The 15,790-nt window shown below is 46.6% G+C and overlaps 1 protein-coding gene across 1 annotated transcript in view; it reads right to left on the reverse strand.

Moving 5' to 3' along the window:
* Positions 1-14,224, reverse strand: part of MARK2 (microtubule affinity regulating kinase 2) — a 58,328-nt gene extending 44,104 nt beyond the window's left edge. The window contains exon 1 of the mRNA XM_060303038.2: positions 13,604-14,224. Coding sequence (XP_060159021.1) covers positions 13,604-13,657 — 54 coding nt within the window. The 5' untranslated portion in view covers positions 13,658-14,224. The remainder of the gene's footprint in view (positions 1-13,603) is intronic.
* Positions 14,225-15,790: the final 1,566 nt, after the last annotated feature.

Raw genomic sequence — 15,790 nt, forward strand, 5'->3', positions numbered from 1 at the left:
TATTAAAATATAAGTTTTGTGTTACGTGTATTTGACCACAATGAAAAATCAGAATTAAAGCACAAGGCCATGAGAGAATTTCAGACTACCACAACTGAGGAACATTCTATAAAAATAACCAGCATTCTTCAAAACTGTCAATGTCATGAAAGACATGGAAAGACTAAGGAGACTATAGAGACAGGAGAGCTACATGCAATGTGGGCTCCCAGACTGGATTCTCAACAGAAAAAGCACATCAGTGGAAAAACTGATGAAATCTGAAGATGGTTGGTTAACAGTATGATACTAAGATTAATTCTCAGTTTTGATACATGTTCTATGGTTATATAAGATGTTAATATAAGGGGAAGCTGGACAAAGAACGTACAAAAACTCTTTGGACTATTTTTGCAACTTTTCTAAGCTTAAAATTATCTCAACATTTAAAAAAATCAAATTTAACTGTTTAAAAAAAAACTCGCAAGGTCAATGCTATGTATTCAGAGGAGGAAACGAGCCAACTTTGGTCAAAGTCCCTCTGGTCACTGAGAACCAGCTTCCTCGGCTAGAACAACAGCAAACCAAGGTAGCAAGTGCCTTCTTGAGGCCCAGCCAGGACTAAATAGGGGCTGGGACCTGCAAAACTTTTTTTTTTTTTTTTTAATGAAATTACCAAGAAATCAACCAAACAAAGCCAGGGAGAATTAACCCAGGTTTTGTCTACAGCTGTGGTTCTTATTACACTTTTTGGTTTCAGAAAGCCTTTGCAGTATTAAAAATAACTGAGCTCCCCAAAAGCTTTTGTTTATATGGGTTATATCCATCAGTGTCTCCATTCATTTAAAAGAACATTAATAAACCCATTACATATAAACATGTTACTTATTTTTAGTGAAGAAACTATATTTTCCAAACCACAACTTCACACATACTAAAGGAAGTCCACCTGATGAACTGATTTTTATCATGTAATTAAAACACAATGCCAGACCCCCCCACCAAAAAAACCTAACAAACTAAAGAATGAAAAAATGAGAAAAATAAAAGAATAAAGAGAAAGGGAAAATGAGAAAAAGAAAAATTAGGGAATAAAGAGAAAAAACGGGGGAAATAAACCACAGATAAAACAACAACAAAAAACCTCACAAGGCCAATGCTATATGTATTAGAAGAAGGAAATAAGCTCACTCGGGTCAAAGTCTCTGAGGCCCAGGCAGGGATTATTACAAGGGCTGGGAACTGCAAACAAGGGCTCCCTGTGAAGTCATCACAGGTAACCAGCCCAAGACTGAGGAAAATCAACTCAGGTTTTGTCTACAACAAAGGTTTTCTCACTTTTCGGTCTCAAGAACTCTTCAAACTCTTAAAAAATTTATCAAGGACTATGAAGATCTTTTGTTTATGTGGGTCATAGATATCAACAGTTTACCTTATTAGAAATTGAAACTGATAATTTTTAAAATTATTTTTATTCATTCAAAACAACAATAAACCTATTACCTGTTTACACAACTAACCCATTTTTTAAACAAAGAAACTATTTCTAAAACAAAATGAAATTTGCAACAAGAGTTACATGCTTTATATTCTTGTACATCTCTTTAATGTTTAGCTTAATGGAAGAGGGCCAACTTCTCATATCTGCTTCTGCATTCAGTGTGTTTCCACATGCTATTTTGGTTGAAAGATATAAAGAAAATCTCATTTCACGCAGATGTGTAGTTGGAAAATGGAGTTTAATAGCCTTTCAAATATTGAGGATTTTCTTCTTTGATACTAGACCAAAACTCCACAAGTAGCAGTTTTTAAAGACTAGTTGCCATGTGCAATCTGAAATTTTATCAATGAACCTCTTGTGTACTTTTACATTAAACTCCACTGGTCATCCTGCACTTTGAATGGCTCTTTTACCCACTGACAATCTAGGAAACATTCCTTCACCGAATTATGCAGAATTTCCAAATACTGGCATTTCATACAACATCAGAAAAATCACATTCCATCAATCTTATCACCGATCTCATCAAAAAAGTCTGACAAATACAAGTTTTCCAAAATTCTAAATTTTGCTTGAAAACTTGAATTTTATCACCGGCAATGGTGACAGGCTTTGTTCAATTTCAATAAAACGTCCACTAAATACTGCAGTACGAACAACTATAGTCTGTCCATCAACTGTTATTTCAAGTAAACATGATGACCCACGTAGACGGTTCGGCTCCAACGCGCAAGTGCATCTTCTCCAGGCAGCTGGACTGCGGTATATACAGCAGCAGTGCTCCATGAATACTTTGCATTTCTTCACTTGGAGCATCAAAGACCTTTATTATCGGAGGGTTGAGATTTAATTACAAAAATAATAATTTTTAGTGCTTCATCCAAGGCATTCTTAAGTGAAAATGGCTTTTTTTTAAACCACAAGTGTGTAGCAGGAAAGTCCATGACTACGACCACCAGCAGTTTTGTGCCACTGCCCTGATCCATGTTATGGCACCAGCAGTTTTCACTGTCACTGCTTCTGCACCAACAGTGCAAATGGAAATGAAATTGTTTCAGGATAAACCATGAGAGTCAAAAAAGTTATTCAACCCTATGCATATTTATCACAACTTGTGTTTGTTGTTGAGCATTCACACAAAAGAAAATATTTTCTGAAGCATACCTGGTGCTGATACAACTTGAGCCATGTCTATAAATCCGCTCATTTGTAAGGTGAAAGTAAAATTTTATAAATATTACCTCGGTCTTCATGTTTGCAGCTAAATCTTTAATTCGACAAGTCACGGTAACATATGAAGTGGCACTACCCTGAACTTTACTGACTTTTCATTCAGTGGGCATTCAGGAACGTCAGCTGTTCAAAACGTCTTTAGTCGCTCAGCTACTGGGTGGGCTATTCTAGCCAAAGCAATAACTCATCCTGTAAGAGGCTTCAGTGACTTTGTCATTTCTAGGTGGAAAAGCTGGAACAAATTTTGGCTTTGGAAGAGACCATGGTGTGTACGCTTAAAACATGTAATTCCTTCTTCTTTAAACTCTGACTGACTGGTCTTGAAATGATGCTTCAACCTAACTGGCATCCTAATACTACATGAAAACGCTCTGTTGCATAAGATACAATAAAGTACATTATTTGCATCTATAAAGCTGAGAAGATAACTTTCATTATGATTTTCATTTCTTTTAATTATTTTTTTCAGTTCTTGTCTACAGTTTCGCCCAGTTTCTTCAGAGTAGATCCCTCCCTTTCACTTGTTGATATGTCCAGTTGCAGTAAACAGAGCTGGCAGGTACGTTGAGAAAGCAAGACTTCCAACCTCCCTTTTTTAAGCCAACAATTAATCCTTAAATATAAGAGAAATACTATAAACTTCCTTCTATTTTAGAATAAAACAGAATTAAGTGCTAAAATAAACTATAAATAAAATTTTAAAAATTATTAGTTTTCCAAAAAGTTTTTACAAGTAAGTGTTGCAGGTTGTACTTACTTCTTGTGTTTCTTCAAAGGTGAAGGAAAATGCTGGGATTTTAAAATAACTACTTATTGTACAACAATGAGGTTTACAGAGATTAGCAGGTATAACCGAAGAAAACTAGTAAGAGCACAGCAGAAGTACTGAGAACAAATCGAGTTCATCACTGAAAACTTCCATATTTTTTTATAAATTTATTTTTATTTATATTATTTATTTTTGGCTGCGTTGGGTCTTTGTTGCTGCACACGGGCTTCCTCTAGTTGTGGCGAGCGGGGGCTACTCTTTGTTGTGGTGCGTGCGCTTCTCATTGCAATGGCTTCTCTTGTTGTGGAGCACGGGCTCTAGGTGCGTGGGCTTCAGTAGTTGTGGCACACAGGCTCAGTAGTTGTGGCCCTTGGGCTCTAGAGCTCGGGCTCAGTAGTTGTGACACATGGGCTTAGTTGCTCCGCGGCATGTGGGATGTTCCCGGACCAGGGCTCGAACCTGTGTCCCCTGCATTGGCAGGCAGATTCTTAACCACTGCGCCACTAGGGAAGTCCCAGAAAACTTCCATATTTATGCCTTAAAGTACTACCTTAAAAATTCTAGGAAACACAAAAATAAAGAAGTACACATTCCACTGGCCAAGAGTGATGACGTCAACACACATCATTTAGCCTCTGGAAAACTCCACTGTACACTGGTGAGAGAATGAGAGTGAAATAGGCAAATACTGCATTAATGTTACAATGAAAATTATTTTGACTTTGTATAGCACCAAACAGGTCTTAGGGACCCCAAGGGTCCCCAGACTACACTTTGAGAACCAAGTTCAATATTGTGCTACCAAAATTAACAAGTGCCTCCCCAGATCTCTCCCAAGACAGGATCTAGAGTTATGGCATTCCTGATTGGTCAGAGGAAACAGCCTAGAACTAGCTTAGACCCTGTCACCAGGGAAACTGGAATGCCATCCCTAATAAGTTGTCAAGTTGCCAAGCCTGGATTTACTGAGGAACGTGGCTCCAGAGACACAAAAATAAAATGCTTTCTAAAGCAGTGAGTCCTTAACTTTACAGAAATCAGAGGAATAGGAGAAAGAAAGGACTGGGTGGTTCTGGGATTTTATACATGAAGGCGATCTCAGACTAGCAAAATTCCTCTCCTGAGCCATGCCACAAAAGAGGCTTACAGGGCTTCCCTGATGGCACAGTGGTTAAGAATCCGCCTGTCAATGTAGGGGACACAGCTTTGAGCCCTGGTCCAGGAAGATCCCACACGCCACGGAGCAACTAAGCCCGTGTGCCACAACTACTGAGCCTGTGCTCTAGAGCCCGCAAGCCACAACTACTGGGCCCGCGTGCCTAGAGCCCATGCTCCGCAGAAAGAGAAGCCACCGCAATGAGAAGCCCGCCCACCGCAACAAAGAGAAGCCCCCACTCGACGCAATTAAAGAAAGCCCGCGCATCAACGAAGACCCAATGCAGCCAAAAATCAATCAATCAATAAATAATTTTAGAAGTTCCCTTAAAAAAAAAAAAAAGAGGCACACAGGCATACAAACAGGTAAGGCAGTGGTACATGGAGATGAAAACCCAAGATGGACAGTGAAAAGGAAGGAACAGAGTTCAAAGAAACCAAACAGAGAAAAAAAAGGAAGTGAGACACAAGTCAGCAGAGGGGTCAAAAGGAAGAGGAAAGTACACTGACAGAAACATTCCCTGATGAGCTCTGCGGCGACACTGTTACCTTTCTCCCTGGCCACAGTGGCAGTGTGAAAAAAGCTGAGCAACTTACTTGCTGTTCTGATAAGGCATTCAGGCTCTAGAAGTGGCAAGCAAGGAACATCAACAGGAACCAACTGAGACCAAAATCTCGGCCCAAGATTCAAAGTCCACAAATCCACAGGAGCCGCTGAGAAATGACTGTCACCCTCCCTCCCAGGCCTCACAAAGGGGAGGCTTTCTTTTCACTTCAGAAAAGCCAACAAAGGTAACAAGAACCTGCCCTGAAGGCCCCTCTGCTAGTGAAAAAGGAACCTAAAATCATCAGCTGCTAAGTTCCCATGTGGTCTTTAAGAGAAACAGGGAGCTTTCTCCTGTTGCCAAAGGGTAAATACTGCACGTGAATAAAGGAACACAATGAAAGAAATCCTGGCACTAGGTGGGGCCTCCTCTAACACCCGGATCCCAACAGCTGGGAAAAGCCCATGCTCCAGTAACTTTGGATTTGGCCTTCCAGCCAATGAAGAGACTGCACATCCACCACCAACACCACCACCATTCACACCACAGAAATAATGGGCAGGCAGAGGGTGGTGTGTTTTTTTTCCCCTTTAATCAATAAAGTTGCCTAATATTGATATCTTGTAAATAAATAAACGAAGTATTTTTTAAAAAGTGCTTTCAAAAGTACATAAACCTCTCCAACAGCATCCTATTTTCTTTCAGATATCTGATTAAAAAAGAAAGCTAAAATAAACAAACAAATTAAAAAACCCAGAAATGCTAGGAAAAGCACCTATGGAACCCCAATGGCTGGAAGAGGCCAAGATTCTTCCAGTCATTACAGAGACATTCCAAACTACGTCCCTTATACTGACCTGGAGTTGTGTGGTGCTCAGAGAAAATTCACTAAGTTGCTCAACTGAAACAACGATGACGATAATTATTACGTCCTGCCAGCACTAATGTAAGCGCTTTATATTCATTAATCCTTTTAATACTCACAACAACTATATCTCTAAGATAGGTATTATTATTGCTCCTTTTTCTTTACAGGCCTAGAGGGATAAAATAAGCCCAAGGTCACAGTAGGGGCTGACCCAAGATTCCAATACAGGGACTCTAGCTGCAGAGCCTGCTCTGACCACAGTGACACCATTTATTGGAAGTCCGAAAGTGCTGGGATCTCCTTTCAACTCTGCCATAAGCTCAACTCAATCAGAATGCTATGCTAGACCAAGAGGGCCTAAGGGACCCCACTTCCTGTGACTGGAGAACCAGTAATTCAAACTCTTTTGGGCAAAAACAAAGCAAGAAGCCAAAAATGCTGCCAATGCTATGCGCAAAGGCAGTCAAAAGATGGCCATCTGTGGAGAGGAGGTGAGGAAGTGATGGGGTAAGGGAAAACCAGCAGACACTCGGGTCTAAAGAAGGTGAAGGAAAAAGGGGGCCACCCTGCATACAGGATATGAGTAACCAAAACAAAACCTTCAGTAAAATGGTCCTCAGGAGAAGCAATGAGTAAACCACGGTAGCAGCAACAAGGACATAAGCTAGAGCTCTGCCTGCAGGTAGCTGCACTCATTAATCACCAAGCTTCTGGACTTGGGAGCTTTCTGCTTAGTGGGAGACTGAGAAAACAATCCGGCCAAGTCAGCAGCACCTGCAGTCCAGTTGCAGGGGGCTCAGAATCCTGCTCTGTCCCCTCCCTGAGAAAGATTCCCTACTGTGTTCAGGAAGTGCCAGTACGTGGTGACTGAAGGCTCCCACCTTCCCTACGGGTCCCTTGATCAGGGACACTCAAACTTTTCCCCATGGCTGAAGTACCTGTTGAACTGCCAAAGATCAAAAACTATTCTCTCTCCTTTTTTCTTCTCCAGCGGGCCTGGACAGCCAGCAGGCCTGGACAGACAGTACCTATGTACCGATCCAAAAGGTCTGGGGTCTGGTTGGATTTAGCAGCCAGATCACGACAGCCAGGAGTCAGGAGTCCCGATTTCCTTCCAGATCCACACGTGGGGAGCCAAGCACAGACCTCCTGGCCAGACGAAGGGCCTTTTGCCAAGCTGTGAACTGCAAAGAAAAGGAGCTCTATCTTAGAGCTTCCAGTGAAAGGTGTGTAAGACCAAGTTGCTTTGAGTAGCATGAGGTGTGGAGAAAGCCCACTCACTGGAGAGGCCCAGGTCAGAGACCCATCCAGAATTAGGAGGGAAGGTGGTTGTTTACAGACCTCCTCCAAACTCATGCCTCAATGAGCAGAGCCCCAGAGGAGGCAGATCTCTGTATTGCCAATTTCCCAAAGAGCACAGAGGAAAAGAGGCCGAGGCAGCTCAAAACTAGCTTGACTGGTTCTACAGAGAAGCCGCTGGTCTGCTCCGCCTTCCTTATGTTAAAAAGAAAAAGGTGGCTTGGAGCCAGACGTTGAACCCCCCCTTCCCCCTCCCCCACTTCACTGTCCCACAGGATCCACCTAGCCACCAAGACCAGTGTCCATCTAACCCTCCCTCCTACTTGTGATACTATGACTTCATAAGCCTAAAGTCAATCATTTGCTGCACAAGAGGAATTATATTTGTTTTTTGCCCTTTTCCAATGAGAAGGAATAAATGAAAGTAAGGGGGAATGAGTGCCAACCCAAAGACAGACATCTGTGGAAAGAACTCCCCAAAGGGACCAAAAAAACTTCAAACACTCTAGACAAAACGGACATTCAGATGAAGGGATCTAGCCTATTTATACCCGGCAAAGGAGAAGCAGGTCGAGTGGGCCAGAGAAGGCCCTGGGACCCCTCCTCTGAGGGAGAACTGGAAGCCAATGGGGCCAGATGTTCTCTTGGTGCCTTTTCAGAACCAGATGTACCATCTCAAAGTCTAAGAAACAGCAAAGACATTCAACAGTCCGCACTAAAAGGGCTGTGGCGGGGTAGTGACGCTCTGCTCCGAGAGCTAGAACTTTCAGAGTTAACATGGCAATAGACAGCCTCTTCCCATGCCACAAGTGGGAAATGGGTGTTTCCTCCCCCACAAGGTTTGTAAAGCCTTACTCTTCCCTTTGCTGAGACAGAAGGGGAAAATGCATAGATAACACTTCAGTGACTCATACTTGATGAAGGCTGGGAGAAAGCCTGGAGAATCCAAGCTTCAGGTGCAAAATGTACAAATACTGGAATCTACCATCAAGAAAAGGAAACCCAGCCACCTATCTGGTTTGTCATTTTGCTGAACTTCCGCTGAAGGAGGAAGGGCCAGGTTTAAGCTCCACCCACCCTTTCCATAGCCCTCTCAATTTTTGCTTTGACGCAGGAAAGTGGCAAATGTGGCAGCGTCACCATGGCTAAGAGAGAACCAAACCCTTTCCATGTCTCCTCCCAAAGCAGAGGCCTAGTGGTCAGTCTACAGCTTAACCCAGCGCAAGGAGCTGGGGCTGGACCTGGTTACTGCAGGAAAGCCTCATCAGGCAGCCTTAGGGAAGGAAGGATGACCACCCTCCTTGCCCTTTCCATCTGCTGAGGTTACTTCATCCCAATCCATTAATGACCTTCAAAGTGCTGCTGGGGGGAGTCCATTTAGCAGAGACGCTATCTTGGGGCCAAGGGTGGCGTCCAGCCCCCACCTCGCTTGTCGATAATGGGCCACAAGGTCCAACGCTTAGCTGCACTCTAGGCATAAAATATTCATTTAAGTCGACATAGTACATATGAGGAAAGTCATGGAAGCTCCTGGGAGAAGAGGAATGCCAGCCAGGTGGCTAAGTGCTCAATGGGAAAGAGTTCATGAAGGCATGGGTTAGTCCTGGTCAAATGCCCACTGAGAATTAGGCTGTTCTGCCCAAAGGGGAAGCAGTCTAGTCTGAGATGTTTTTGACTCCCAAGAGCTCTAACCATGCAAACCTCTCAGAAAACAAATTCTGTCTTTTCCTGCCTCACAGGCATCAACTCTGTTTAAGACATTTATGCTGAAGAAAACTCAAGCCCAATCTTTGGTCGCCATCCGAAAGATTCAGTTATCCCCGTGCAAACTTGATTTTAATCTGAAGCAGGCCGAATTTCAATGACTGCCTTGTATCCATCTGTTTAGCTACTTCCCAAAGTCCACAGACTAGAGAGAAATTGTTACAATTTACTAGGTAGCTACCTTTACCAGGTTCAAAGGTTGTAGTATGGCAACTCTAGGAGTCCCTGGTCTAACAATACCTCTTCCCTGTTTCGAGGGTGAAGCAGAAAGTAAGACTATATGGTCTGACATTCACCCATACCCCTGACTAGAAGGCAGCACCACCAAGGAGCCCCTGGCCAGGGTCAAAGGGCAGAGGTCGGAGTCAGCACCCAGAGCATGGGGCTTGCTGCACAGCCTGCAGGACAGGGAGTGAAGGGAGAGCGAACCGAGCTCTCTACAAGACAACACTAAAACCAGATCACTCAGTGAAACATTCAGCCAGAATCAACACTGGGATCCAGGGATATGTGTGTTTGGAGCGGCTCAGTGGTTCTGTACGGGATTCTAAAAGTTAGATTTGCTCTCACCCACACTTCCAAACTCCTCTTCCCAGAATCATCTGAGAGAAGAAACAATGCCACTCACTCCCTGGAAGGACAACAGCAGACCCCTCCCTGGTCCACTGCGGCAGAGGCAGGTGGGCAGTGAAAGCCTCTTGCTTTCTCTCAGGTGCTTTCTCTCAGGAGCCCTCTCTTGTGGTTCCTGAGGCCCAGAGGTGGGGCAGGTATGAAGCCAATGTAGGCCCTCTACCAGGTGTTACAGGAAGCTTTTGCCAGCGGCAGGTGGACTCCGCAAGTTGGACCCCTCTCCACTTGCCTATTACTGCTGCTGCTGGCTGGAAGACAAACAGTCATCTTGCTGATTGCTTTCACCACTGCCAAGCCTCCAGGCCAACAGAGCCATTTGGAAAAGTGAACAGAAAGCTCAGCTCTCAGATTAAGAATGCTCAAAACTACCAGCCCCAGGTCACAACCCTCTTTCTGCAAAAGGAAGAGTCTATGACTGTGAAAAAGCACATCTGCAATCAGGTGTCACAAAAATCACAATAAAGACAGGGCTTAACTTTCTTTTTATCTCCTACTTTCACTGTTAGAAGCAGAGTCGACAGCAAACAGGCAATCTCTCTGCAACACTAGGTTTATTTTTATGCTTCAACATTTTGTGTGTGTGTATGTCTGTTTAATTCAGATGTGATCAAAGAGCTCCTAGAAACAGCTTCTCATCAGCCACATGTTTTAAAGAAAGGGGGAGAGAAAGAGCAAGAGATTGGAGCTCGAAGACAACCAACAGTTTGTTTACCTATTTTCTTGTGAAACCAATTAAAATAATTTAAATCTAAATAAGATAATAGAGGAACTTTGTTATTTTTATTTTATTATTATTATTTTTTTTTTGCGGTACGCGGGCCTCTCACTGTTGTGGCCTCTCCCGCTGCGGAGCGCAGGCTCCGGACGCGCAGGCTCAGCGCCCATAGCTCACGGGCCCAGCCGCTCCGCGGCATGTGGGATCTGCCTGGACCAGGGCACAAACCCACGTCCCCTGCATCGGCAGGTGGACTCTCAACCACTGCGCCACCAGGCAAGCCCAGATAATAGAGGGCCTTTGGGGGAAAGAAACCAAACCAACCAAATCCCCTTTTTATTTCACAACATTAAGGCTTATGCAATGACCATTTTAGCTAGAATCGCAACAGGACCGAGAAGAGCTTTCTGGTCTCACCTGGTGGCATGATCTAGCCCAAAGGAGACCAGTGCTTCAGGCCTCTCTAGCCGTATGACCAGAGGAGGTGCTACTTGTCTCTTTTCTTGTTTTAAAAAATACTGCATCTGCCCATTATGTTTTTCGAAATCCACGCTTTTACTGGAATGAGACTTAATATCAAGTCAATGGTGTGGCTACCCTGAGAACGACAGAAGGACCAATGAAGCGGCTCAGGGGAACCTAAATCCATGGAGTGGAAACAGGATGAGTAATTCATAATTTGGAACAGGGTGACAATGTATGCAGCCAGTGCTCCGGACAAAGTTATCAGGAGCAGCTTACGTTCCCAAATGGTTCACAGAGTTCTGCTATCACAAAATCAGTAGGCGTGCACTGGGTTCCTACTATGCGCTCAGCATTATGTGAGGCTTGTAGGGAAGAGAGGAAATCAATGCACACATCACAAGAAAAAGACCAAGGCAAGAATACATTTCCATGGAGTAAAGAGCACAAAGAAACCACATTGAGGCACTCTGTTACTCTACTTTGCTGAATACAATGCCCCCCACAGCCTTGCTGAGAGAGTAGGCACTCCACCGCCACTCCCCAGATGCCTGAGGGTGCCAGTCAGTCACTTGGCCTCCTCCTACCAGCTCAGAATCAACAGCCTGGGAAAGTCCTCTGGTTAAGCAGGGTTTACCTGCTAAATAAAGGCTGTGATAGGAAAAGGAATGGAACAGGCAACCTCAAGAGGGCCTCGAGAAAGTGGTTCCCAGTAAGGAGAGAAACAGCTGGCACCGGAGGGAAAGACGGTGAGATACAGACCATGCTCCAGTTTCCAAACACCTCAGTCCCATACAGAAGCAGCTGCCAAACCCGCTGATGAGACGGAAATCAACCATCACTCCCTCTCAACCCATCTCAACCCCAGAAGCAAGCAGTCAATCCATCAGTAACGAAAGGGTCAACCACTGCAGAAAAACTTATCCAGAACTCCTCCTGAGTTCCTGACTGCCCAGATGACAGAGAGTGAGGGGGTAACAAAAGAGAAAAACATCAGAGAAATGAGAAGAGGGTGGATTTTTCAGAGAAAGGTGTTAATATGCAAGAGAATATAACAACAGTTCTATTGCACTAAGGAGAAAGAAGGAAACAAGATGAAAACATAAATAATGTAGTGAGGGAGAAGGATGCAAAAAGCACTTCAAGCCCCACAGGAGAAGAGCTCTTTTTTCAGGTCAAGTTTTTTTGGCCTAGTAAAGTTCTCCACCAAGTTTTTTTGGCCTAGTAAAGTTCTCCACCAAGGTATGACAGGCAGGAGACTCTCCACAGAGCAGGCAGCAAGGGACACTAGAGATGGTGAAAAAAAGGGGAGGGGTGGAAAGTGGACGCCTCTCGGCTAAGAGGTGAGATGACACAGAAAAGGCTAAGGCTTGGGTGACAGATGATAGCAGTGATTGCCAGGATGAGGGGGAAGTGTGTAGCTCAAGAAACTAGCGTGCAAAGTTCCCGGCCCGGGGGGTTACAAAGACTAGCCAATCACAAGGGCATGGATAGGGGCATATATGGGAAAAATAAACATGAAGTGAGGAAGGCAGGAAACTAATATGAAGATTAAAGGCAATCCTAATTAAGAGGCATAGTAAGTAAGATGGGGTGAGGGCAGAGAAACCAGAAGGCAACAAGCAAGGGGGAAAAACTATGTAAAGTGACAGATCCAGGAGTGAAGAAACAAGAAAGCCTCACGGTTTGTGTTGCGGTGCAAGAGGACAGAAAGGCAAGGCCGGGGATGCGGCAAGGCCGGGGAAAGGACCGAGCAACAGGTTGTGTAAACGAAGTGGGGCTGAAATAGTGACTGTCTTTCCCTCGGTAGGGAGAGCCCAGGGAGAAGGCTGGTACAGCACTCACAGTGAGAAACAGGAGGCCAAAACTCAAAAACACAAACCCCAGAGGAAGAGAACGTGAGGGAACCAAAGACTCTGAAGGGAGTGAAGACTGGAACCCCAAAGACAACCTGTGGGAAAACTATGCGCATGACAGCTGTACGGGAAAACACGGAAGCAACAAATGCCAGCGCGAGGCACCAGGGAGCTCCTGGAGAAGAGAAGGGAAAGTGATGAGCAAAGAGTAGGCGAAAGATTTGGAAAGGTGATGAGGGTGGAGCTGGTGGGTTGCAAGCAAGAGGGAGAGCACAATCTGGAAAATGCAAGAGGCAGGGTAGAAAGCCGGGGAACTGAAAGGGGATAGGCATCGAGAACACACTCCGGGGCAAGGACCCTGAGGGTGAAAGCTGGGACTGGGAGAACCGGTGCGGGTGGAGGGGAAGCGAGGCTGGAGGGATGGAGGAGGAGGAGGAGGACAACGACCTGGGGCAAATCGCAGGGTGCCAGTCGAGGAACAGGAGAGTGGCTGCTTTAAGCGTGGGTGGAGGAAGACCAGAAAGGCCCCCGAGAGAAAAAGGGAAGAGAAGAGGAAGCTGGGGAGGTAACACGGAAGAGCGCAGGAGGGCGGTGAGGGGAGAAGGCGGGGGGGTCGGCAGAAAGACAAGTGTACAGCCTGGAGTCTGGACGAGGTGGGTCCCAGGAGAGGACTCGGAAGGGAGATGTACGGGGCCAGGAGCCAGATGACAGGGCAGCCGAGGCTTACAGGATGGCAGCAGGGGCACGAGGGGAGCTGAGGAGGGAGGAGGCTCTGCAAGGTGCAGGGGCCCAGCCAGAGAATTCGGGGAGCCCTTAGGGCTCCTTACCTGCTCGGTGTCCCTCTCGTTCAGCGTGGGTAGGGGGGTCCGGGCGCTGGACATGGCGCCGGTATCTCAGGGGAGGGAACCGAGAAGCTCGGAGGAAGGGAGGGAAGGGAAGGCGCGGAGCCCGGCCGGGCGGGGCTTCTCACAGCAGGGGCACCCGCCGCATGGGCCCCGGCCGGGGGTGCGGGGAGGCCGGACTGCCGCTCACGCCAGCCCGGGGATGCGCCGCTCGGGCTAGGCCGCGCCGGCTCCGAGCGGCTCCGGACCGCACCCCCCCGACCCCCGGCTGGGCTGTGCCGCCTTTCGGCCGGGCCGCGCCGCTCCGCCTACTCTCTGCCGCCGCAGCCGGCCGCCTGCCTCGCTCCTCCCCTGCCCTCAGCGGCACTGCTCCGCGCCCGGCACACAGGCAGCCGCCGCCGGACCTGCTGCTCCCAACATGGCCGCCACCACCGCCGGCCCTCGGCTCTTTCCGCCGGCAGCAGCCGGAAACATCCGAAGCCGCTAGAAACGGGAGGAGGGCGCGCCTTCTCCTCCCGGCCACGGACTACTGGTGAATTCCGGAAACACCCGAAGAAGGTAATCCCGGGGACGCGCGCGCCTCCTCGATTCCGAAGACCAAGCTTCGGCTCTGTTTGCGGAAATCCACGAAGGGACTCCGGGTACTCCAGCCACGCCCACAGGCCTTTCCCCGCCCACTTCCAACTGGCTCTCGGCAGTTTCCGGAAACACCCGAAGCCGCTCCGCTTGCCTTGAGCCGGCCCCGCCCGCATCCCGCCCCGCCGACCGCCGGCGGTCGTCGGCCATTTCCGGCAACACCCGAGGCCGGGCGAGCGTCGGGTCATTCCCTCGGGTGGTACCCAAAGTCTGACTCTTCGTTTCTTTCCGTCAGTTTTCGGGTATTTTCAAACCTTGAACAGGGAGCGTGGATCACGTGTGCGTATTACCATTTGACTAAACAGAAAATAAGGCTGTTAGCCATCCCTGCTGTTGGCATCCTTTGGTTCTAAGGCAACTTCCTGTCTGTGTGTCCTTTCGTCTCTCAGCTAGCTCATTAAATACATCTTGTTTATCATCCAGCCTATCAACAAGTGTGTCACCTGTCAGATGCAGCGTTAGTCTATTACCTGTCTACCTACCGTTCATCACCTGCTGTCATCTATCTTGGCTTCTATTTATCTATCCATGCACCCCACATCTAGTCCACAGGGCTCCTCAAGGTACCAGGCAAGCACCAGGTAAACGTCCTTGGCTTCCAGCTGCCGGACCTGCACGGATACGCCAGCCCTGCATTCCACCTCCAGCTGTGTGTAGTGAAAATGCTGTGTGATCTTGGAAAAATCACATAACATCTCTGTTTAGACTCCTCAACGTTCCTATATTGACAGAATCCATGCCTTTGTTCCAGTGATGACATTCTAAATAACATCTTTGAATTTGTTACCTTTTTTTTCTTTCAGAAAAAGTCTTTTGCTTGTTCAAAACAGCACAAAATGGCATTGCACTATGGCAATGAGTCTCACCAGTTCCCTTTTAACTATCCCTGTGAGGTAGAGCAGGAGAGACATTATCTTAATTCACATTTCAGTTATCGCTTCTAAGACAAGGAACTCATGGGAAAGAAAAGAGAAACTGGTTGAAAATGAGGATTCCTCAAGATGGCACAAAGAATGGACACCTAGAGAGGTTCCTTTTCTTCTCTGGCCTCAGTTTCCCCATCAATGAATTGAGGTCACTAGATTCATGAGCTCTGAGGTCCCTCTCATCTCTGGAGAGCCCCTGACTTTAACAGGAAGTCCATGTGGCAACCTGAGTTCACTCTTCACTTCCTCCTAGACTGTCTCACCAGGGAGGGGCAGTAGGCTGACTGGTCTGATTCCTCGGGCTCTAAGCTGCCTCCACCCATTGTATCCTGGACATGTTGAAAAACCACCACTCCCAAACCTACCCTAAGTTCAACAGCAGATAAGGTAGGCAGAAGCCAGAGTCCCTACAAGAGCCAGAGACCAAGCTCAAGTAACAAGTTCCCAAAGGTACAGGAGGAGAGAGGCCCAAGGGCTTGTGGGGAAAGTGCTGGTTGGACCTTTGCCGCTTGACTTCCAACTCCAGCTACAGCTTATGGAGCAGAGCCCTTGGCTAAGTCAACCAGAGAAATAGGCAGCCAGACAGAAGCAACGAGAGGATGGTATGAAC

The sequence above is a fragment of the Globicephala melas genome, chromosome 8, assembly GCF_963455315.2.
Source record: "Globicephala melas chromosome 8, mGloMel1.2, whole genome shotgun sequence".
NCBI lineage: Eukaryota > Metazoa > Chordata > Mammalia > Artiodactyla > Delphinidae > Globicephala > Globicephala melas.